Here is a 16,967-nt window from a genome sequence, read left to right on the forward strand (position 1 = left end):
GACACAGGAACTGACTCTCTCAAGATCTCACAGTTGGTAAATAGGAGAGTGAGAGCTTGAAATCACTAAGTTTGGCTCAGGCCCTGGCTCTTCATCCACACACCAGATTTTGATTGTCTCTTGCTTGTCTGTCTCCCCAACCAGAATCAGAGCATCTCACCTCCTTCCCTCTTGCGTCCCAAGACTCAGCAGGGACCTGGCACTCAGGAGTCCCCAGCAAATACTTTGCAGATGAAAGCTCTCCATCCCCTCCACCTCACTATTTGTCTTTCAAGAATCAGATGCCACCATGCTGGGAAGTCTTTCTGACCCCATAGGCTGCTCAGATGCCCCATGTGGGCTCCCAATGCCCAATGCTGCCTCCATGTACAGCAAACAGCACCCCACCTCATGGCTGCCTTTGCCCATGTCCATCCTCCCTTCAATATGGAAGCTTCTCAAGGGCAGGGACTAGATGTGACTCACCTGGATCTTGGCATTGTCCAGCACAGGGCCTGGCACACAGGAAGATTAAGTGTTTGTTGATGAATCAAGGAATGGGTGTCCATGGAATGAAGTAACAGAGACAGACATCAAGAGTCATAGTTTTATTGCCAAGTTTCATGGAAGGGGCTCAAATCCGCCCTATCTCCTTCAACTTGGCCACCAGGTCCTCCGTAGTCTCCACCTTGACGCCAGCCGTGCGCTGGGGCGGATCCTCCACACTCACCACAGACAGCTTGGAGGTCAGGTCCACGCCCAGGTCCGCGGCCTTGAGGACCTCGATCTTCTTCTTTTTGGCTTTCTACAGACAGGAAGCCACAGTTCACAAGGCTGCTGAATCTCCTGCCCACCCTCCTGCAGCCCTCGTAGGTGCCATATCTGCTGAACCCTTCTGGATCTACCCACCAGCCAGGACACATATGACCCCTTGTAGGGCCACATCTGGTGTGGACAATTCCTGTTGGCTGGGATGTCCTGGGAAGCCCTCCTATTGTGAGAGTTCTACTTTAGTCAACAGTCTTCACTGGCTGGAATGAACTGGCAAACTCATCCTCTGGCAGTAATAACTCATTGGACTTTTGGTCAAACTGACCCATTAAACTCGCCCTATTGGCTGAGGTGACTCAGTGAACCCATCTGATTGGATGAGATGACCCACGGAACCCACCTTATGGCTGAGATGACCCACTGAACTCTCCCTATTGGCTGAGATGACTCATTGAGGCTGTCCTACTGGCCAAGATAACCCACTGAACTCTCCCCTCTGGCTGAGAGACCCAGTAAACCCTCCTCTGGCTAGGATTAGAGAATGAACTGCTCCTACTGGCTGTAATGATAAGGGGAACCCTCCTTTACTGTCTAATGAAGCCTTTCTGTTGGCTGAGGTGAACAGCACCCCCCCCCACCCCACCCCCCCACCCCACCCCCACCCCCCCCCACCCCCCCACCCCCCCCCCCCCCGCTTAGCCAAAACACCCCCTGGAGCTCTCATTATTGGCATAGATGACCCAGTGAGCCCTCTGTGTTAGACAAAATGACCAGTGATCCCTTCCTTTGGATGAGATGTCCCTTGGATCCTGTCTCCTCCCACCTGACCACCAGGGAGGCACAGGGCCTGCAGCACTCACGCATTCCCGGGCCCTCAGTGTACCCCACGCGCAGGCCCTCACTGACCCATCCACCAGGGGCTCACCATGATGTTGGGCAGCGTGGCATATCGGGGCTCATTGAGCCGCAGGTCAGCGGTCACCACCGCAGGCAGCTTCAGGCGCAGGGTCTCCAGGCCCCCGTCAATCTCCCTCTCCACTTTCATCTTGTCCCCTTCCAGCGTCAACTGGGAGGCGAAGGTGCCCTGGGGAGAGACAGCGTGGGGGGAGTGGGGAGATTAATTCAGGGCAGGCCCGGGCTGTCCTCCATAGGCCACTCTGAGGAGTGCGCGCAGGAGCGTGAACAAATGACAACTGGAGAGGGAGCATCCTGCAGGGTGCTCTGTAGACATGAATTCAAAGCTGGGGTAAGCCACAGAAAGGGGTCTCGACAACCTAGGGGGGTGTATTCACTTTCACTGGAAGCCAAGGCGTAGGTCCCACCGTCCTGAACCTGCCAGTGGGTCTCCCTGCCTTAATAATGAACGTGCGTAGAATATCGGGTGCTGTTCTGAGCAACTTAAATGAATTAAGTCATTGGATCCTCATAGGACTTCTACGAGGGAAATGTTGTTATCCCCACTTTACAGATGAGGAAAACTGAGGCAGAGAGAGGCTCAAAGACATTCCCACTGTCACTCAGAGCTGGCAAATCTGAAAGCGGGCGGTCCGGCTCTACGCTCCATGTCATGCTCTCGCCTACACACCATTCCGTCCCCAGGAGCTCCCTTCAAGGCCCCTCTGCTGGGCTGACAACAGCCTTGTGCGCTTACCTCCACCCTCAAAACATCCTCTGGGGCCTCACCTTCTTGGCTCAGTGCCCATGCTCTGGTCAAGGCCCCTCTGCCCCTCAGTCCTGATTCATCGTTTCCTGACCGCACCCTGTCTAACCAATCTGTTCTCCCCATTCCCTTAGTTGCTGGACATCTTTCAGGACTTAGTTGAAATGTCCCATTATGCTCGGTCTCCTTCAAGTGCCCATGAGTCCAGCTCTGGGGATATACTGTGAAAACGACCAACCAGGCCCTGCCCAGCTTGAGAGGGCGCTTATCCTAGCAGGGAAGGCCACCAGCGACTGGCCACGAGGGGCTTCTGAGTGTGTGGAACGTGGCTAGCGCAACGGAGGGAGGGTGGGATTTTTCATTTGACCTAATTATTTTAAATTTGAAAACCGGTAAGCGAGATAGGTGATCAGGATTGTGGTAATGACTTCATGGGTGTATACGTGTTCAAAGATGACCAAATTGTACACTTTAAGCATGTGCAGTTTTTTGTAGGTCAGTTATAGCTCAACAAAGCTGTTTTTAAAAAGATACTCGATGCAGTTATTAGAAAATGTTTGAGTCTGTTTGGAAAAACGTGGGTGTATGAATCTACTTTTTCAGCGGAGCATTCTAGGTCTCTAAATCAAGTATTTCTAGTGGAAATTTATCACCTGAATTGAGATGTACTGTCAATATGAAATATCCACTGGATTTGGAAATTTTCATACAAAAAGAAAAAAGAATGGGGGGCAGTTGGGGGCTGGGGGAAGAGGGTGAAGGGATTGAGAAGGATAAATTGGTTGTTACAAAATAGTCACGGGGATATAAAATACAGCACAGGGAGCACAGTCAGTAATATTGTCAGAGCCGCGTATGGTGCCAGGTGGGTACTGGAAATGTCAGGGAAACACTCTGTAAAGTGTATGATTGTCTAACTATTATACTGTACACCTGAAACTAACACAAAATAATATTGAATATAAGCTGTAATTGAAAAATAAAATAAAATTAATAAAGATACAGAAATGTAAAAGATTTTTAAAAAAGAATACAAAATAGATCATTACTTTTTATATTGATTACATGTTGAAATGATATTTAAGGTATATTAGGTTAAAAATATCATTACAATTAATTTTGCCAGTTTTTCTCTCCTTTTTAGCATGGCCATGAAAAATTTTAAATTACCTCTGTGGCTTGCATTTCTATTGGACTGGCAGAGGTGGGGACTGGGGAACCTGGAGTTTGGAGGGAGCGTGAGTACCTCACAGAAGGTGGGCAAGGTGGGCCTCTCTGAAGAGGTGATGTCTGAGAGGTCTCTACCTGAAGGAGGGGAGTGAAAAGCCCTGAGGCAACCATGTTCCAGCTGAGGGAACCATGTTCCAGCTGCGGGAATAGCAAGTGCAAAGGCCCTGAGGCAGGAATGAGTTTGGTGTGACAGGAGCAGCAGGGCTCATGGGGATGGAGCATGTGAAGGCCCTGATGAGGCCCAGTGTCCTGACCCTCGGCAGGAGCTCCCCATCCCCATCCAGCCTCACCTGTGGCCAGTCCAGAAATCCAGCTGTCATCTGTCCCGTCTGGTTACAGTCATCATCAATGGCCTGAGTGGGGAAAGAGAGAAAACTATATGACAGCGGGGTTTCTCGCCCATCCCTGGGGCCTTTGTCTACAACAGGCCAGAGAGTGAATATCCTGTGGTCTCTATCCCAGCGCCTCAACTCCGCTGCTATAGTGAATGAGCAGCCATAGACAACACCTGTCTGCCTAAACGAATGGGTGAAGCAGTGTTCCAATAAAACTTTATTTACAAAATTGTTGTCTCCATGAGCCACAGTTTGCTGACTTCTGGTCTGAAGTGATCCCATCCCCTCACAGGGGCCAAGAGACAGGCAGTCACTCGACCAGGGGGCACATGAGGGCATCTGGCATCCCCAATGCCAAATCTCTGCCCTGTCTAAATATTCACAGAAGCCTCCTGTGAGCCAGGGCTGGGAGGGCCACACTAGGGAACCAAATGAATGGGTTCTGGGCCAATGAGAACATTCTATCCCTGACTCCAGAGATTGGCTCAGGGATGAATACACAACTCTAGCGGGACCAATGGAGAGTCAGCCCTGGGAGCTTTGCTGGAGCACTTGGGAAAGAGGCTCTTTTCTTTCTCCTGGTGTCGCTGGGTTGGTGGGATGTAAGCCTGGAGATGCAGAGAGTGAAGCCAAGACAGAGGAGCAGAGTATAGAGCACATGTGTGATCCTGGATCAAGCTGTGCCTGAAGCTCTCCTCACATGAGCTATTAAATTCACTTTTTGGCTTAAGCCAGTTTGAGTTGTGATTCTGCCGCCTATAACAAAGAGCATCCCCATCGGTTCATCCAGCATCTCCCCGGGCCCCAGGAGGCCCAGACCCCAGGAGCTGTCCCTGACAAGCAGGACATCAGAGTCTGAGACCCACTAGCAAATGCAGGAAGCTTCAATAGTCGCCAGCACCTGTTACCTGGGGAGCCTGTGTGACACCTGAGCCCCACCCAGCCCCTGCCTTTTTGGCCTCTTCTGTGGTTAGACTCTGCCTCAATTTCCTGATTTGGAGTCTAACTCACCTACTGTCATCTCTCTCTGTTTTCTACTGCCTGACTTGGGCAGGACATCCTATGACCTAATTGGACCCATTAGTCTCCCCCTCTCCCCAGGGGCTGACGGGCATCTGGAATCCTGGTCTCCCCAGCTGGGGCCCTGGCTCTACCTCTGAGCCTCCCCTGTTCTCTGCAACCCTCTCATCTTGCTGTCTCTGACCTTCTTTCTCAGCCTCCTCCCTGCCTCATGACCTCCCAGTCCAACTCCTGTCTGTCTGAGGCTCTTCCGATGGCCCCCCTCTGCCCTTCCCCTGGGTAAGGCCACCAGGTCTGTCCTCAGATGGGATGGGGTGGGGTGGGGAGACTACCCCCAAGGGAGGTCCCCCTGGGTGTTCTGGGGGAAGGATGAGCTGGAAGGCACACCTGCCTTGGCCAGGAGTGCTGTGTGCTGGGAAGGTTCTAGGTAAGTTCTCACCCCAGTGCAGTCTGTTAGCCCCCAGTCTCCTCCCTAAACCCCAGGTCTCTAGTCTCTCCCCTTCCAGCCCATTGCTCATGGACTGAATCCACAGCTGGTCTCGCTTCTCCCACTCACAGAGCCCCCATGGCTCCTGAGCACCCTCCAAAGGCCTCAGATCTCTGCTCAGGCCCAGGCCTCACTCAGAACCCATGTGGATGCCCCACCCCCACCTGTCTCTGTGCCTCCAAGCCTGCCTGGCACCGTTCCTCCCTCCTCCCTCCCCCTGACTCCCTACGGGATCCCTGACCCTCTAGCCACATCTGTCTCTGCTCTGTCCCATCGGCCCTGGCCCAGGCCTCCTTTTCTCCCACTTGGACCATCATCATGGCCTCCAGGGTCCCAATCTCACCTCCTAGGACTCCAAGGGGACTTTCTGAAGCCCACAGTGACCCTGCCTTCCTGTTGAAACTCTCCAGCAGGGACAGCAAAGTCGCAAGCTGCTCAGCCTGGAGTGCCTGCACCTGGGCCTGGTCACCTGCCTCTCGCCTCACTCCTCCCTGCTCCCAGGCAGGAATGGAGCAGGCCTGGGGGGGAAGGGGCTGAGCACACCCACCTGCTTGCCCAGCAGCACCAGGTTCACCTTCTCCTTCTCTGCCAGCTTGGCCAGGACCCGGGCCACCTGCAGGGGACCCAGGCGATCTGCCTCTGCAGCCGGCACCTCCACATGGATGCCTCTGTCTGCGCCCATGGCCAGAGCAGTGCGGATGGTCTCCTGTCCAGGAGAGGGGGGGCTTGACTCCTGTTTCTAGCACCAGGGGGATCCAGGAGCCTGGCCCCCAGCCTCTTCTTCTGTCAGACCCAAAGTCAGGCCCTCAGCCCCCTCCTCCCTCAGACCCAGGGGGCCAGGCTGAGCACCCCTCCCAGGCCCTGGCACCTGGCACTGGTTGGGCCCGCAGCTGACAACTATAACCTCCTTCACCAGCTTCTTCTCCTTGAGCCGCACGGCCTCCTCCACAGCGATCTCGCAGAAGGGGTTCATGGAGTGCTTCACGCCATCTGTCACCACACCCGTCTTGTCCGGCTTCACTCGGATCTGTCCAGCCAGGAGGGGAAGGGACGGGGTCAGAGGTCAGGGCCACAGCACCAACCCTCAGACAGGCTGGATGGGGACAACAGGGGTCTGGAGATGGAAGGGCCTTGCCCAGGGCTCCACAGCTCCAGGCACAGAGCGGGCTGAGACTACAGGCGGGCGGAGGGTGGCCCTCTCACCCTCTCCTGCAGGCATTCCCTGACACCAGGGGCATTTGATGTGCTCGTCCCTACTCCGTCGCTGTTCCTTGGACCTGAAAGAGCGTTTCTCAAAGTTTTATCATCACCCACAGTGAGAAATACATTTGATGATATCCCCAACTGTATTATAAATACATATATATATTTACATATAAATATAAATACCACTGCAATGTGAGGCTCGATGGACACTTACCTTTACTTTATACACTATACCATGACATTTTCTATTCTTTTTTTTTTTTTTAATTGATTTTAGAGAGAGAGGAAGGGAGAGCGAGATCAGGAAACATCTATCTGCTGCTTCCTGCACGCCCCCTACTGGGGATCCAGGGCACAACTGGGCATGTGCCCTGACCCAGAATGGAACCCTCAACCTTTCGGTACATGGGAGGAGGCCACACAGGTCAGAGCTATTCTTTTTTCCCTAATGTCAGCCCTCTACATGGATTTAATGATCAACACATGGTCACGATGGAGTTTGAAAAACACCAGCTTCAAGGCCTCTCTGCCCCACGGGCAAAGGTGGGGGTGGGACAAGCAAACCTTTCCTCACAGGGGTGCGTCTTCCCTGAGCAGCAGCTGTGTGCCTGGCCCTGAGCTGGACAAGGTCATGTATGTTCTTAATGAAGAAAATTGGAAAAATGGCAAGAGCAGAAGTGGCGAGACCACTGGGCAGCTGTGAGTCATTGAAACAAGAGATGATAGTGGCTCGGGCAGCCTTGACAGTGGAGGCGGAGAGGCAGAAGGACTGGAAAAGTCTTTGGAGGTAGAACTTGGTGCTCGACAGGGTGCTTGGTGGGGTGAGGAGGGAGAGTCCAAGAGGACTCTCAGGGTTCTGGTGGGACATTTGTCCAGCCGGGAGGATGCTGACCTCGGCTCTAGGCTCTCTGTGCTCAAGAGGCTGATGAGACTCCCAGAGGAGCCTGCACGACCCAGCCTGGGGCCTGCCTTCTCTCTTCTCCCATGTGGCTGCCACCAAACGTCTGGCCAAAGCAGTCCTAGCCCAGCTGGGGGACGCTGGGACACTCTTACTATTTCCCTGCACCTTCCTCTCTGGGAATGGTGGGTGTGGCTGTCCCTCCCACTGGCAGGACAGAATCAGAAGTGAGAATCTGGGATTCCAGCAGGGCTTCCCAGCCTGGCTGTGCCTTAGGCACCGGAAACATTATAAGGTGAGAGAAAGAGAAAAAGGACAACCGTCATTTTCTATCACCATCATCTCGTTTTTAAACAGTCATTTCAGCCCTGGCTAGGGCTCAGTTGGTTGGAGCATTGTCCCCGTATACACGCAAAAGGTTGTGGGTTTGATTCCCGGTCAGGGCACATACCTAGGCAGTGGGTGCAATCCCCAGCTGATGGGCTGTGGGAGGTGAGGGAAGGAGGGGTGCCCGGGGTCTGGCCGGGTGATTAGGTTGTTGCCGGTGTTTGAATCATTTATTTGTTCAGAAAGGGACATCAACAGATACACCCATAGAGGCAGGATGCCATGGAGGGGGCCCTGGGAGGGGCACGCAGCACCCACACTTTGGGAAAGCTCAGGAGCCGATACCAGGATGCTTCACTTTTCTGCTCTCGAAGCACACAGAGCGGAGGCACCCATTGCCGGCCCTGGGCTGGGTGATGCTGGGACCCAGAGCTGATTAAACATGAGCCTGCCTGGTAGGGGAGACAGATAGAATCCCAGCCATCTCGGGCCAGGGACCAGGGCTGGGGATAGATCAGGGTTGACAGGAGCCCAGGGGGACTATGGAGCCCAAAGGAGCAGGCAGAGGTGGGAGGAAACTAGGAAAGTTGAGTCCCAGAAATCCAAGAGGAGAAGCTCTCCAAAAGCTTGGCGGCCACACCCCTGCCATATGCTGCCAAAGCTGCCAGGAGGCGGACGGCTGTCCCATGGAGTGGGAAGAGTGCAGACTGGAGCAGGCCTGGCCTGTTTCAATACTACCTGTCGCTGCCTGCTGGATGGTCAGGCAAGTAACAGACCCTTCACGGGCCTCAGCTCCCCGCCTGTGTAACACGATTAATAAGTCTAGAGCAGCAATTTTCAACCTTTTTCATCTCACGGCACACACAAACTAATTACTCAAATTCTGCGGCACACCCAAAAATACATGATCCTTTTTCTTGCCAATCTGACAAAAAAAAAAAAGTGTACTTTCGATTCATTCACACCAGACAGCTATGGTTGTGTTGGCTGCTCTCATTTTTATTTGACAAGCTAAGGGGGAAAAGGTCAGTGCCCCTGACTAAATAGTCAGGTATTGCCTGTTTTAAAAATTTCTGCAGCACACCAGTGCCCTGGCACACTGGCTGAAAATCGCTGATCTAGAAGGTGCTGAAAGGGCTAAATGGGTTCATCTCAGCCAAGGACTTAGGATGCTGCCTGGTGAACAGTTAAGTATCCACCAAATACGAGCTGTTATGATCGCTGAAGTTTTCATGCCCAGACCTGGCTCCTGGGCCCTCCTCCCCACCACGTACCCCAACCTGGCAGGGGCCCCAGTTTCACCCACCCTGAGGCCTCCAGAATGCCAGGTCCTGTGCAGGGCAATGCTGGGGACACAGAGGATCTATGCTGGGGACATAAAGGCAAGCGGGGCACAGACATGGATGGGCAGGGAGCAGACATGGTTGGGCAGCCACCACCTTGTCTGGTTTAGGTCAAGTCCTGAAAGAAAGTGGCCTGCGGGAGTGTGTCTGCTTCACCTCTGTCCCCACCAGCTTCTCTCTGGGGACAAGCCAGGCTCTCAGAGCCGTCCCCCGAGCCGTCCCATGGAGGATGGGAGCCATCCCAACAACTCATCAGACGGGCTTTCGTCTGGGGCACACACTCTTCCCTCCCTTCCAGCTACGTAGGGTGGGACACATCCTCGGGGCTCCCCTGGCACCCGGTCTGAGCCCCTTGATGGCACGTCTCCTGCACTGCAATGGTCAGAGGGTTTGCAGTGCAGCCTCGTGGGTAGAAGCATGGCTTGTGTGCAAAGCCCTGGTGGGGTGAGGGGTCGGGAGGGCCCGGACAGGCACCTCTGCTCTGCCCCTTCCCGGCTCAGGGGCCTCTCTGTGCCTCAGTTTCTCCGTGTGTTACACAGGGGCCGTGACTCCACCAGCAGGTGGGAGACAGAGGCCATCACTCGCCCTGCACCCAGTTACTGAGACGCTGAGTTCAGAGGCGGGATCGTAACCCCAGCGGAGCGAGCGGATGTCAGAGCCTCACAGGCCTTGATCTTTGCCCTCAGGTGTGACTTTGACGTTTGGAGGGGAGAGGTTAGAGATCAGAGGTTACGAGAAGAACCCCCCATACAGGGTGCACTAGTGACCCCGGAATCGCACGGCCTCAGGGCACAGGGAGATGGGAGAGGGGGGGCCCGGTCACCTTCACGGCGAAGTCGATGACCCTCTTGACAGCCACGAGCGCGCGCAGCTCCGCCATCTTCCAGCCGCAGCCACCCTTGGGGGTCAGGCTGCACCTCGGCCTCTCGGCCCCGACGCCCCGCCTCCTCGGCCTTCTCTGCGCCTGCGCCCCGGCCGCCAGCCTGTCAACCTCCGCGGCCCGCCTCCGCCCCGACAGAGGACCAATCGGAAGGCCGGAGCGAGGGAGGTGTGTCAAGCAGAGGGGGACCAATGGGAAGCGGCTTCCAGAGAGGGAGGCGGAACCCGGAGGGTAAGTGACAGGCTTCTTGGAGGGGGCGTGGCAGGGAACTAGGGGAAAGGTCGTTGCCCCGTGGGAGGCGCTCCCACGGCGGACTCCTCCCCTTCGCCCCAAACTTTTCCTAGCGTCCTCGGACCTACCCCCGCCCCAGTTCCCTGCCTCTTCCTCGCCCCTCAGAGTCGCGCCCCGTGCCGAGGCCCCCACGTCTGCGTCCTCCGGTGTCTGTCTCCCCATTTCCTCCATGCCCGTGTTCCTACATCCTCTCCACGCGCCCCTGTACCCTCCCGACCCCACTCCCCCGTGTCCCCGGCCCCCTCCACGTTCGTGTCTCCCTGCCCCGGTCCCGCAGGCCTCCGTGTTCCCTGTAGGTTCGAGCCCTTAGGTCCTCCCTGAGCCTCTATGGACCCCCGTGTCCGAGGCCCCGTGTTCTTCACGGTCACGTTCCCACGTGTGTTCCTGTCGCCCGTGCCCGAGTCCTCACATCCCCCAGAAAGGCAGGCGGGGCCGCAGCTGTGGTAGCCGCTCCTTTATTCTGCGCCAGGCAGCCGCGGTCACAAGCACACGGGGAACCCGCTGATGGCTTCCGTGCTCTGCAAGATCATGTCCGCCAGCAGGAAGCAGAAGCCTGGCGGGAGGGGAGAGGAGGCGGGGGAGGGCGTGTGTCCCGGGGCGGTGGCCCGGAGGGCCCGGGGCCTGGGGTTTGGGGCTCGCAGGGCGCCTCTGCCGGGTCTGCGGAAGGACCCGGGAGCGGACTGGAGCATGTGGGGGAGTTCCCGGGAGGTCAAAGTGGGGTTTCCTGGAAGGGCGGCTGGGGAGGCTCTGCGGGAGGAGGTTCCCCTGGGTGGTCTCCTCCACCCTCTTCCCGCTGTCCAAGTTACCCGCGAGAATAGAGAATGGTAAGGCCAGCCACCCCAAAAAATAGGACCAGGAGAAAAAGACGTCGCTTTTCCACGCAGTCTTCACGGTGTAGCCGGTCAGAGCGATCATCAGCAGCAAGCCTGGCCCCGCCCACCCGTCGCGTCAGCGCGGCCCGGGCGCCATCCGGGCCACACCCAGGCCGCGCCCCGCCAGGCCACGCCCCGCCCCAGCTCGCGCCGGCCACGCCCACTCTGGCCACGCCCCAGGCCACGCCCTCCGGCTCCCTTCCGCGCGCCCCAGGCCGAGCCTCCGCGCCCTCTGCCCCGCGTGGGGCCCGCGCCCGCCTCACCGCAGACGAAGAAGACGGCGCTCGTAGTCCTGCCCCGCACGTCGCCCCCGTGATACAGAATCTGCAGCCCCATCACCAAGCCCACGACGCCGAAGCCCGCCGCCAGCACCATGCTCGCCGCGGTGACCGCCAGCGTGGCTGCGGGAGCGGGAGCCTCAGCCCCGCGCCCGCGCCGCCCCGCCCGCCCGCAGCGGAGTCGGGGTGCGGGAGGGGGTTTCGAAAGCTGTCACGAGGGGGGGTCGTGTTCTCCGTGGCATTGGTCACGGAGGGGCGGCTGGATCCGAGGCTGGCGTGGAAGGAGCGGGGTGGGGGCCCCGCAGGATGCGCCCCGCCTTTGTGTCAGGGGAGGGGGCCAGCGCTGGGCTGTCTGTGGAGTGGGGGGGCTGACCCCTGGAGCCTGAGCCTACCTTGGCAGGGGATGTTAGAGCAGACACCGTCATTACAATCCTGCCACAGGCCACTGTGTCCTCCGTGGAAACGGATCCAGTAGTTGGTGGCCGTGGAGAGAATCGTGAGGACGTTGGTCAGGAGGCCCAGCATGGTGCCCCCAAACTGAAGGCTCCACTTCACCCCCATGCTAAGGAGGCTGCTTCCTGGGGCCACACACGCAGGGTTGGCCAACACCCCTCGCACCCCAGGCCCCTCTCCAGGCTCCCTGGGACCCCCTCCCACATGTCTCTCCACACCCCAGCCGATACCCCAGCACCCCTGCCTGGGGACTCTGAGGCCTTTCCCGCCCCCAGGAGTCACAGTTTAGGAAGCTCCCTGCCTTCTAGGGGCCCCCACCCCCCAGAGGGATGTCCCTTTGGCCTGTCCAGTGCACTCCCACGCCCCACGCCCCACACCCCCTAAGTGACTCACAGCCAGCTCCCAGGACTCCTTAGAGGCAGAGTGCAGAGGGGTGGCGGAAGGGAGACTGGTCAGTCTCTGTGAGGCAGCAGGGGTTCCAGAACCCCTCTCCCCAGGGCCACTTAAAGAGATAACCACCCACCCACCCATCCACACAGGCATCTCTCCCAGCAAAGCGACAGCTCAGAGTCAGACGGCAGGTCTGGGGAAGCCTAAGGGACAGGACACGGTAGACCACGTCCTTCTAAAAACTTCTCTTCCCTTGACCCCATAAGTGTTCCTGGTCCCCAACTCGGACTGTGCCTCCCAGGCCCCTACGCAGGCTCCTGCCGCTCCTGCTCCCTACATCCTGCACTTCTACCAGGTGAGCTTCCTCACTCCCGCAGCTCCAGTGGCCACAGCGCTCTGAGAGCACCCCAAACTCCATCTCCAGCCCTGGTCTCTCTCCCAGCTTTGGACTGGAGTCTTTGCCTGCTCCTGCCCGTCTCCCAGACATCTGGCACTCAGCCACCTCCTACCTGAGCTTAGCATCTTCCACCAAACCAGGGAAGACCTCACCATCCCACCCCTGGGCACTATCCTTGCACCCTTCCCTCTCCTCACCCCACTTGGGGAACTGGGTTCCCCAAGTCTGGTTCCTCCTGCTCCCTGTATCTTTCTGGCTCCTTCCCTCCTTTCCACCTCACGCCCTGTTCTGTCAGGCCCTGTCCTAACTCCTGTCCCACCTGTTGCATTGCCAAGCTCTCCTCTCCCTTTCAGCCTCTCTGGATGCCCCAGAGAGGGCTTGCTGGCCCTGGGAGCTGGCACTGACCCTCCCCTGCTCTCATCCTGGCTCCCCTCAGGAGAAAGTTAGTTGTGGCATTAGGGGTCCTGGCTCCCACCCACCACCACTCTGTCCTCATTTTCTACCCTGCATCCCCACATTCCACATCCCAGCCACAAATCGCTGTTTATCTTCTGAACACTTCGGCCTTTTCATGCCTCCACCTTGGAGTCCTTCTGCCTGGATTACCTTTCCTGGCCCTCAAGAAGTCCCTAAACACCCCCTCCCTGGAAAAGCTCACCTCCACCCCCCACAACACAATCACCCTTTGTCCCACGCCCTTCCTGGGCCGTGCCTGTCCCCCTGGCCATGCCTGTCCCCCGGCCTGTATCAACACCTCGCCCCGCCACCAGACTCGCAGCCCCTGGTGGGCAGGACCTGGGTCTGACTCGTGTCAGTGTTCCCAGCGAGGCTCAGCAGAAAGCCAGCAGAAGGAGCGGATGGATTAATGAAACGAACAGAGGAAACTAGGGCTCAGGTGGGGGACAGAGAGGGAGCGGGAAGGAAGGTGCTAGAGCAAGAAAGGCACAGGGAAGAATAGATCGAGGAGATCAAGGAAGAGAGACGGAAACAGAAGACGGACAAAGGCTAGGGAAGGGGAGAAGGGATGTGGGCAGGGCCCGAGTCCACACTGCACGGGAGCCCCCTGAGAGCAGGTGGCGGTTTCTGACTCTTTTCTGGGTGCCCAGTGTCCACCCACCATGGAGCTGACGCGCCATTGGCTTGTGTCGTGGTTGAATTAATGTCAGAATAACCAGGTTGCAGCAAAGTGTTGTTGAGTGGATAGAGAAACCAACATAGGGGCTGTGGAAGGGGTGGGGGGGCGAGGGGAGGGCCAGGCGATCCGGAAGCTCCAGACGATGTTCTCCAACCCACCTGCTCTCTTCACCTGTGCTCACAAGGTGTCATAGCCAGGCCGGGGGACACGGCTGTGAGCAACCAGACCCAGGCCACCTGGGGTGACAGAGGAGGGTTAGCACCTGCCCCCTCCCTGCTCCCTCAGAGCCCCCAGTGGGCCCTCCCGAGCCCTTGGGGCAGCAGTCACCTGCACTGAGCCATAAGGGAACCGAGACCCAGCCCAGGTAGAAGGACCAGGAGAAGGAGGACTGGATCTGGGGGTGTCGAGGTTGGTTCCACCGCTCACCAGTGTAGACCGCCATGGCCACCAGCATAAAGAGGGCTGGGACAAAAGACGAGAAGACTGCTAAGCCCCTCTGCAGGAACTCACAGTGCCCAGTGCCCACGGGCAGCCCAGATTTCTCACCTGCAACAAAAGCTGTGATGGACGAGACAAGGGGCCCGCGGCCCGGTGCGGACAGCGAGGGAATGCAGGACAGGACCAGGAGGCCCACAGACGCCACGCCGCACAGGACAGCCAGAATGTTGAAGGTCTGCGTCACATGGATGTAGCCTGCTCACAGAGGAGACCTCTGAGGGCTGTGCCCTCCGGCTCTTCTCCACTATCCCCCAGACAAGACAGACCACTCCCCCTTACCTGCTACTGACTGCTGATTCCCATCCGGCCAGAGGCCAGAGTGAGCTGAATAGTGGGGCCCAATGGCCACGAACCAGAAATCCGTGCTCAGAGCAACAAGGGCGGAGGTCAGGGCCAGGGACCCCACCAGCAGGGCCACGGACCGACAGGGCTCCATGACAGTGGGCGCTGGGTTTCCGGGTCCCGAAGGATGAAGGGGCTGGTGATCCAGACTCCTGGGTCTCTGAGAGAGGAGGCTGTACGCCCTGACTCCAGGGTCCTCTGCGCTCAAAAAACAAAGCAGCCAGCAAGCAGTAGGGGCCACTCGGGGGCCTGTGCTCCTAAGACCAGGCTGGTTCTGTTTCACCCAGTTCAGTTCCCGGCAGCCGACTCACACAAGTCCTCCCTTCCTGGGTTGTACTGCGAACGTCTCCCTTCCTGGAGGTCCTGGTCTCACCCACAGTGTGTGGTGGGAAGGGTGTCATCAGAGGTTTGGTTGACAGTTCAGAACATGCCTCTCTATCTCAGGTTCTATAGCTGACGCCCTGGAAGCCCTCAACACCAGAGGGGGCTTCCGGAAGAGCTGAGAGAGGCTTGGGGGCTCAGAGGCGGAGGTGGCAAATGAGGCCAAGGTGTGTGTTAAATGGGAGGAGGGATGTGGCCAGAGGGGACAGTTGGGGGATGCGTCATGCTTTCCTGTGGCTGGCTGCTGCAACTTTCCGGTCTGGGGGGGCCCACTCTAGGGTCTCCATGACGTCTGGGGCTGAAGGAGGAAGGAGCTGGAGGCACGGACGCCAGGCCTGGAGGGAGGAAGGGGCGGGTGGGCAGTGGAGGGCTCAGTGTCCTGGATACCCGCTTAGAGCTTATGCTCAGGGCAGGCAGAGGTGGAGAATGACAACTGTAAAAGTCTCTGAGGGGAAGACAAGCCCACATCCTCAGCTGATAAATGAGTTCACAGACAGCTCTGCTCCGAGAGTGGCCTGCTTTCTCATGAAGGTCACAGTGCCTGGCGGGGGACAGGGGGTAGCGATGTCGGTGCAGGACCCTCTGGCCTTCCAAGCTTCTTCCTCCCACACCAGCATGGGGTCCTGGGCAGCACCTCACCTGTGAGCAGGTATAAGGTGAAGGTGCCACGGCCCAGGAAGAAGGCCCAGGCAAACCTGACCCCTCTGCAGGTGGAACAGCCCTGAAGAGGCCCTCTGTTGTGAAGACAAACTGAGTCAGCTGGAGCAGGGAGAACCAGTGACCCCGTAGGCCAGTCCTCTTCTGTTATTGGAGACTCCAGTTTGCAGGCCCCCATCCTTCACCCAAACTGCTGGAGGGCTTAGAGCAGGAGTGACATGGTTGCCATAAATATTCCTGCAGATGCTGCACAGAGAATGAACTGTAGGGAGGGCGGGGTGAGGGCTGAGCTGGTTTGGAGGCTGTGGCAATAAACCAGGTGGGTGATAGATGACAGTGGCTTGCATTAGGGTGGTGACAGGTGAAGCGAGATGGAGTGAAATTCCAACACGTTTTAAAGGGAGGCCCACACTACTGGCCTATGAGTCAGACGTGGGATGTAACAGAGGGAAAGCAGCCGGCCATGACCCCAGTGTGCAGGGAGTTGTCATTTACTAAGATGGGGGAGGCCGTGGGAGGGACAGGGGTGGGGTGTGAGAAGAACCAGAAGTGTGAGGCTGGAGATCCGTCCTTTCTGGTGGAAACGCCGAGCAGGGCAGTGGAGATAGGAGCTGGTGGTGTAACATCATTATTGCTAGAGTAAGCCCCTGTAAACATGACTGCTGAAACAAGCCTCAGGAAACGTTTCTGCTTAAAGAGGCCGCAGTGAGGCGGCATTAGAGAGGGCCTCAACTGCCATTATAATGGGAAGAAGCCGCTATAAACATAGTATTATTGTTATTTGAGGAGTCCCCAATAAATATTATTTCTAGGGAGTCAGCCTCTGTTAATATAACAACCACTAGCATGGGCCGTGGATAAAGACTCTTGGAATTGGTCTTGTAAATAGTCTAATTATTTTGTGATTGGCGTCAGTAAATCTCATGGCAGTGGCGTCAGTTTAATGGATGAGCTAAGAGCAAATGAAGAGAAGGTCACGGTCATGAATAGCGTGTGAAGAGGTGGGGGAAGAAGGTGAGAGGTCAGAGTGTGAAGAGGTGGGGGAAGAAGGTGAGAGGTCAGAGTGTGAAGAGGTGGGGGAAGAAGGTGAGAGGTCAGAGTTCCCGTGTGTCTAGTTGGAGGAGCCCATTGGGGAGG

General features: G+C 57.2%; 3 protein-coding genes across 5 annotated transcripts; all 3 read right to left on the bottom strand.

The window, feature by feature from the left end:
• Positions 1-572: 572 nt before the first annotated feature.
• ETFB (electron transfer flavoprotein subunit beta) lies at positions 573-10,163 on the bottom strand. 2 transcript variants are annotated; one of them, XM_016205967.2, is made up of 6 exons: positions 10,080-10,163; positions 6,396-6,509; positions 6,030-6,188; positions 3,931-3,993; positions 1,676-1,834; positions 573-784 (listed from the first exon to the last, which is right to left on the bottom strand). In XM_016205967.2, exons 1-6 carry the CDS (start codon positions 10,134-10,136, stop codon positions 614-616), a joined length of 723 nt encoding a protein of 240 aa, XP_016061453.1. In that variant the 5' UTR covers positions 10,137-10,163; the 3' UTR covers positions 573-613. The 2 variants fall into 2 exon arrangements, with proteins under 2 accessions (XP_016061453.1, XP_016061452.1); XM_016205966.2 differs by having other exon boundaries at positions 6,351-6,509.
• A 743-nt stretch (positions 10,164-10,906) lies between these two features.
• Positions 10,907-12,138, bottom strand: CLDND2 (claudin domain containing 2). The gene is made up of 4 exons (XM_087827461.1): positions 11,970-12,138; positions 11,563-11,700; positions 11,234-11,353; positions 10,907-10,980 (listed from the first exon to the last, which is right to left on the bottom strand). Exons 1-4 carry the CDS (start codon positions 12,136-12,138, stop codon positions 10,907-10,909), a joined length of 501 nt encoding a protein of 166 aa, XP_087683587.1.
• A 1,991-nt stretch (positions 12,139-14,129) lies between these two features.
• On the bottom strand, positions 14,130-14,886 carry NKG7 (natural killer cell granule protein 7). Of its 2 annotated transcripts, none has more exons than XM_016205919.2 (4): positions 14,730-14,886; positions 14,499-14,645; positions 14,280-14,414; positions 14,130-14,188 (listed from the first exon to the last, which is right to left on the bottom strand). In XM_016205919.2, exons 1-4 carry the CDS (start codon positions 14,884-14,886, stop codon positions 14,130-14,132), a joined length of 498 nt encoding a protein of 165 aa, XP_016061405.1. The 2 variants fall into 2 exon arrangements, with proteins under 2 accessions (XP_016061405.1, XP_087683457.1); XM_087827331.1 differs by having other exon boundaries at positions 14,499-14,648.
• Between the last annotated feature and the right edge of the window lie 2,081 nt (positions 14,887-16,967).

This window comes from Miniopterus natalensis, chromosome 18 (genome assembly GCF_054644295.1).
Source record: "Miniopterus natalensis isolate mMinNat1 chromosome 18, mMinNat1.hap1, whole genome shotgun sequence".
In the NCBI taxonomy this organism is placed as follows: Eukaryota; Metazoa; Chordata; class Mammalia; order Chiroptera; family Miniopteridae; genus Miniopterus; species Miniopterus natalensis.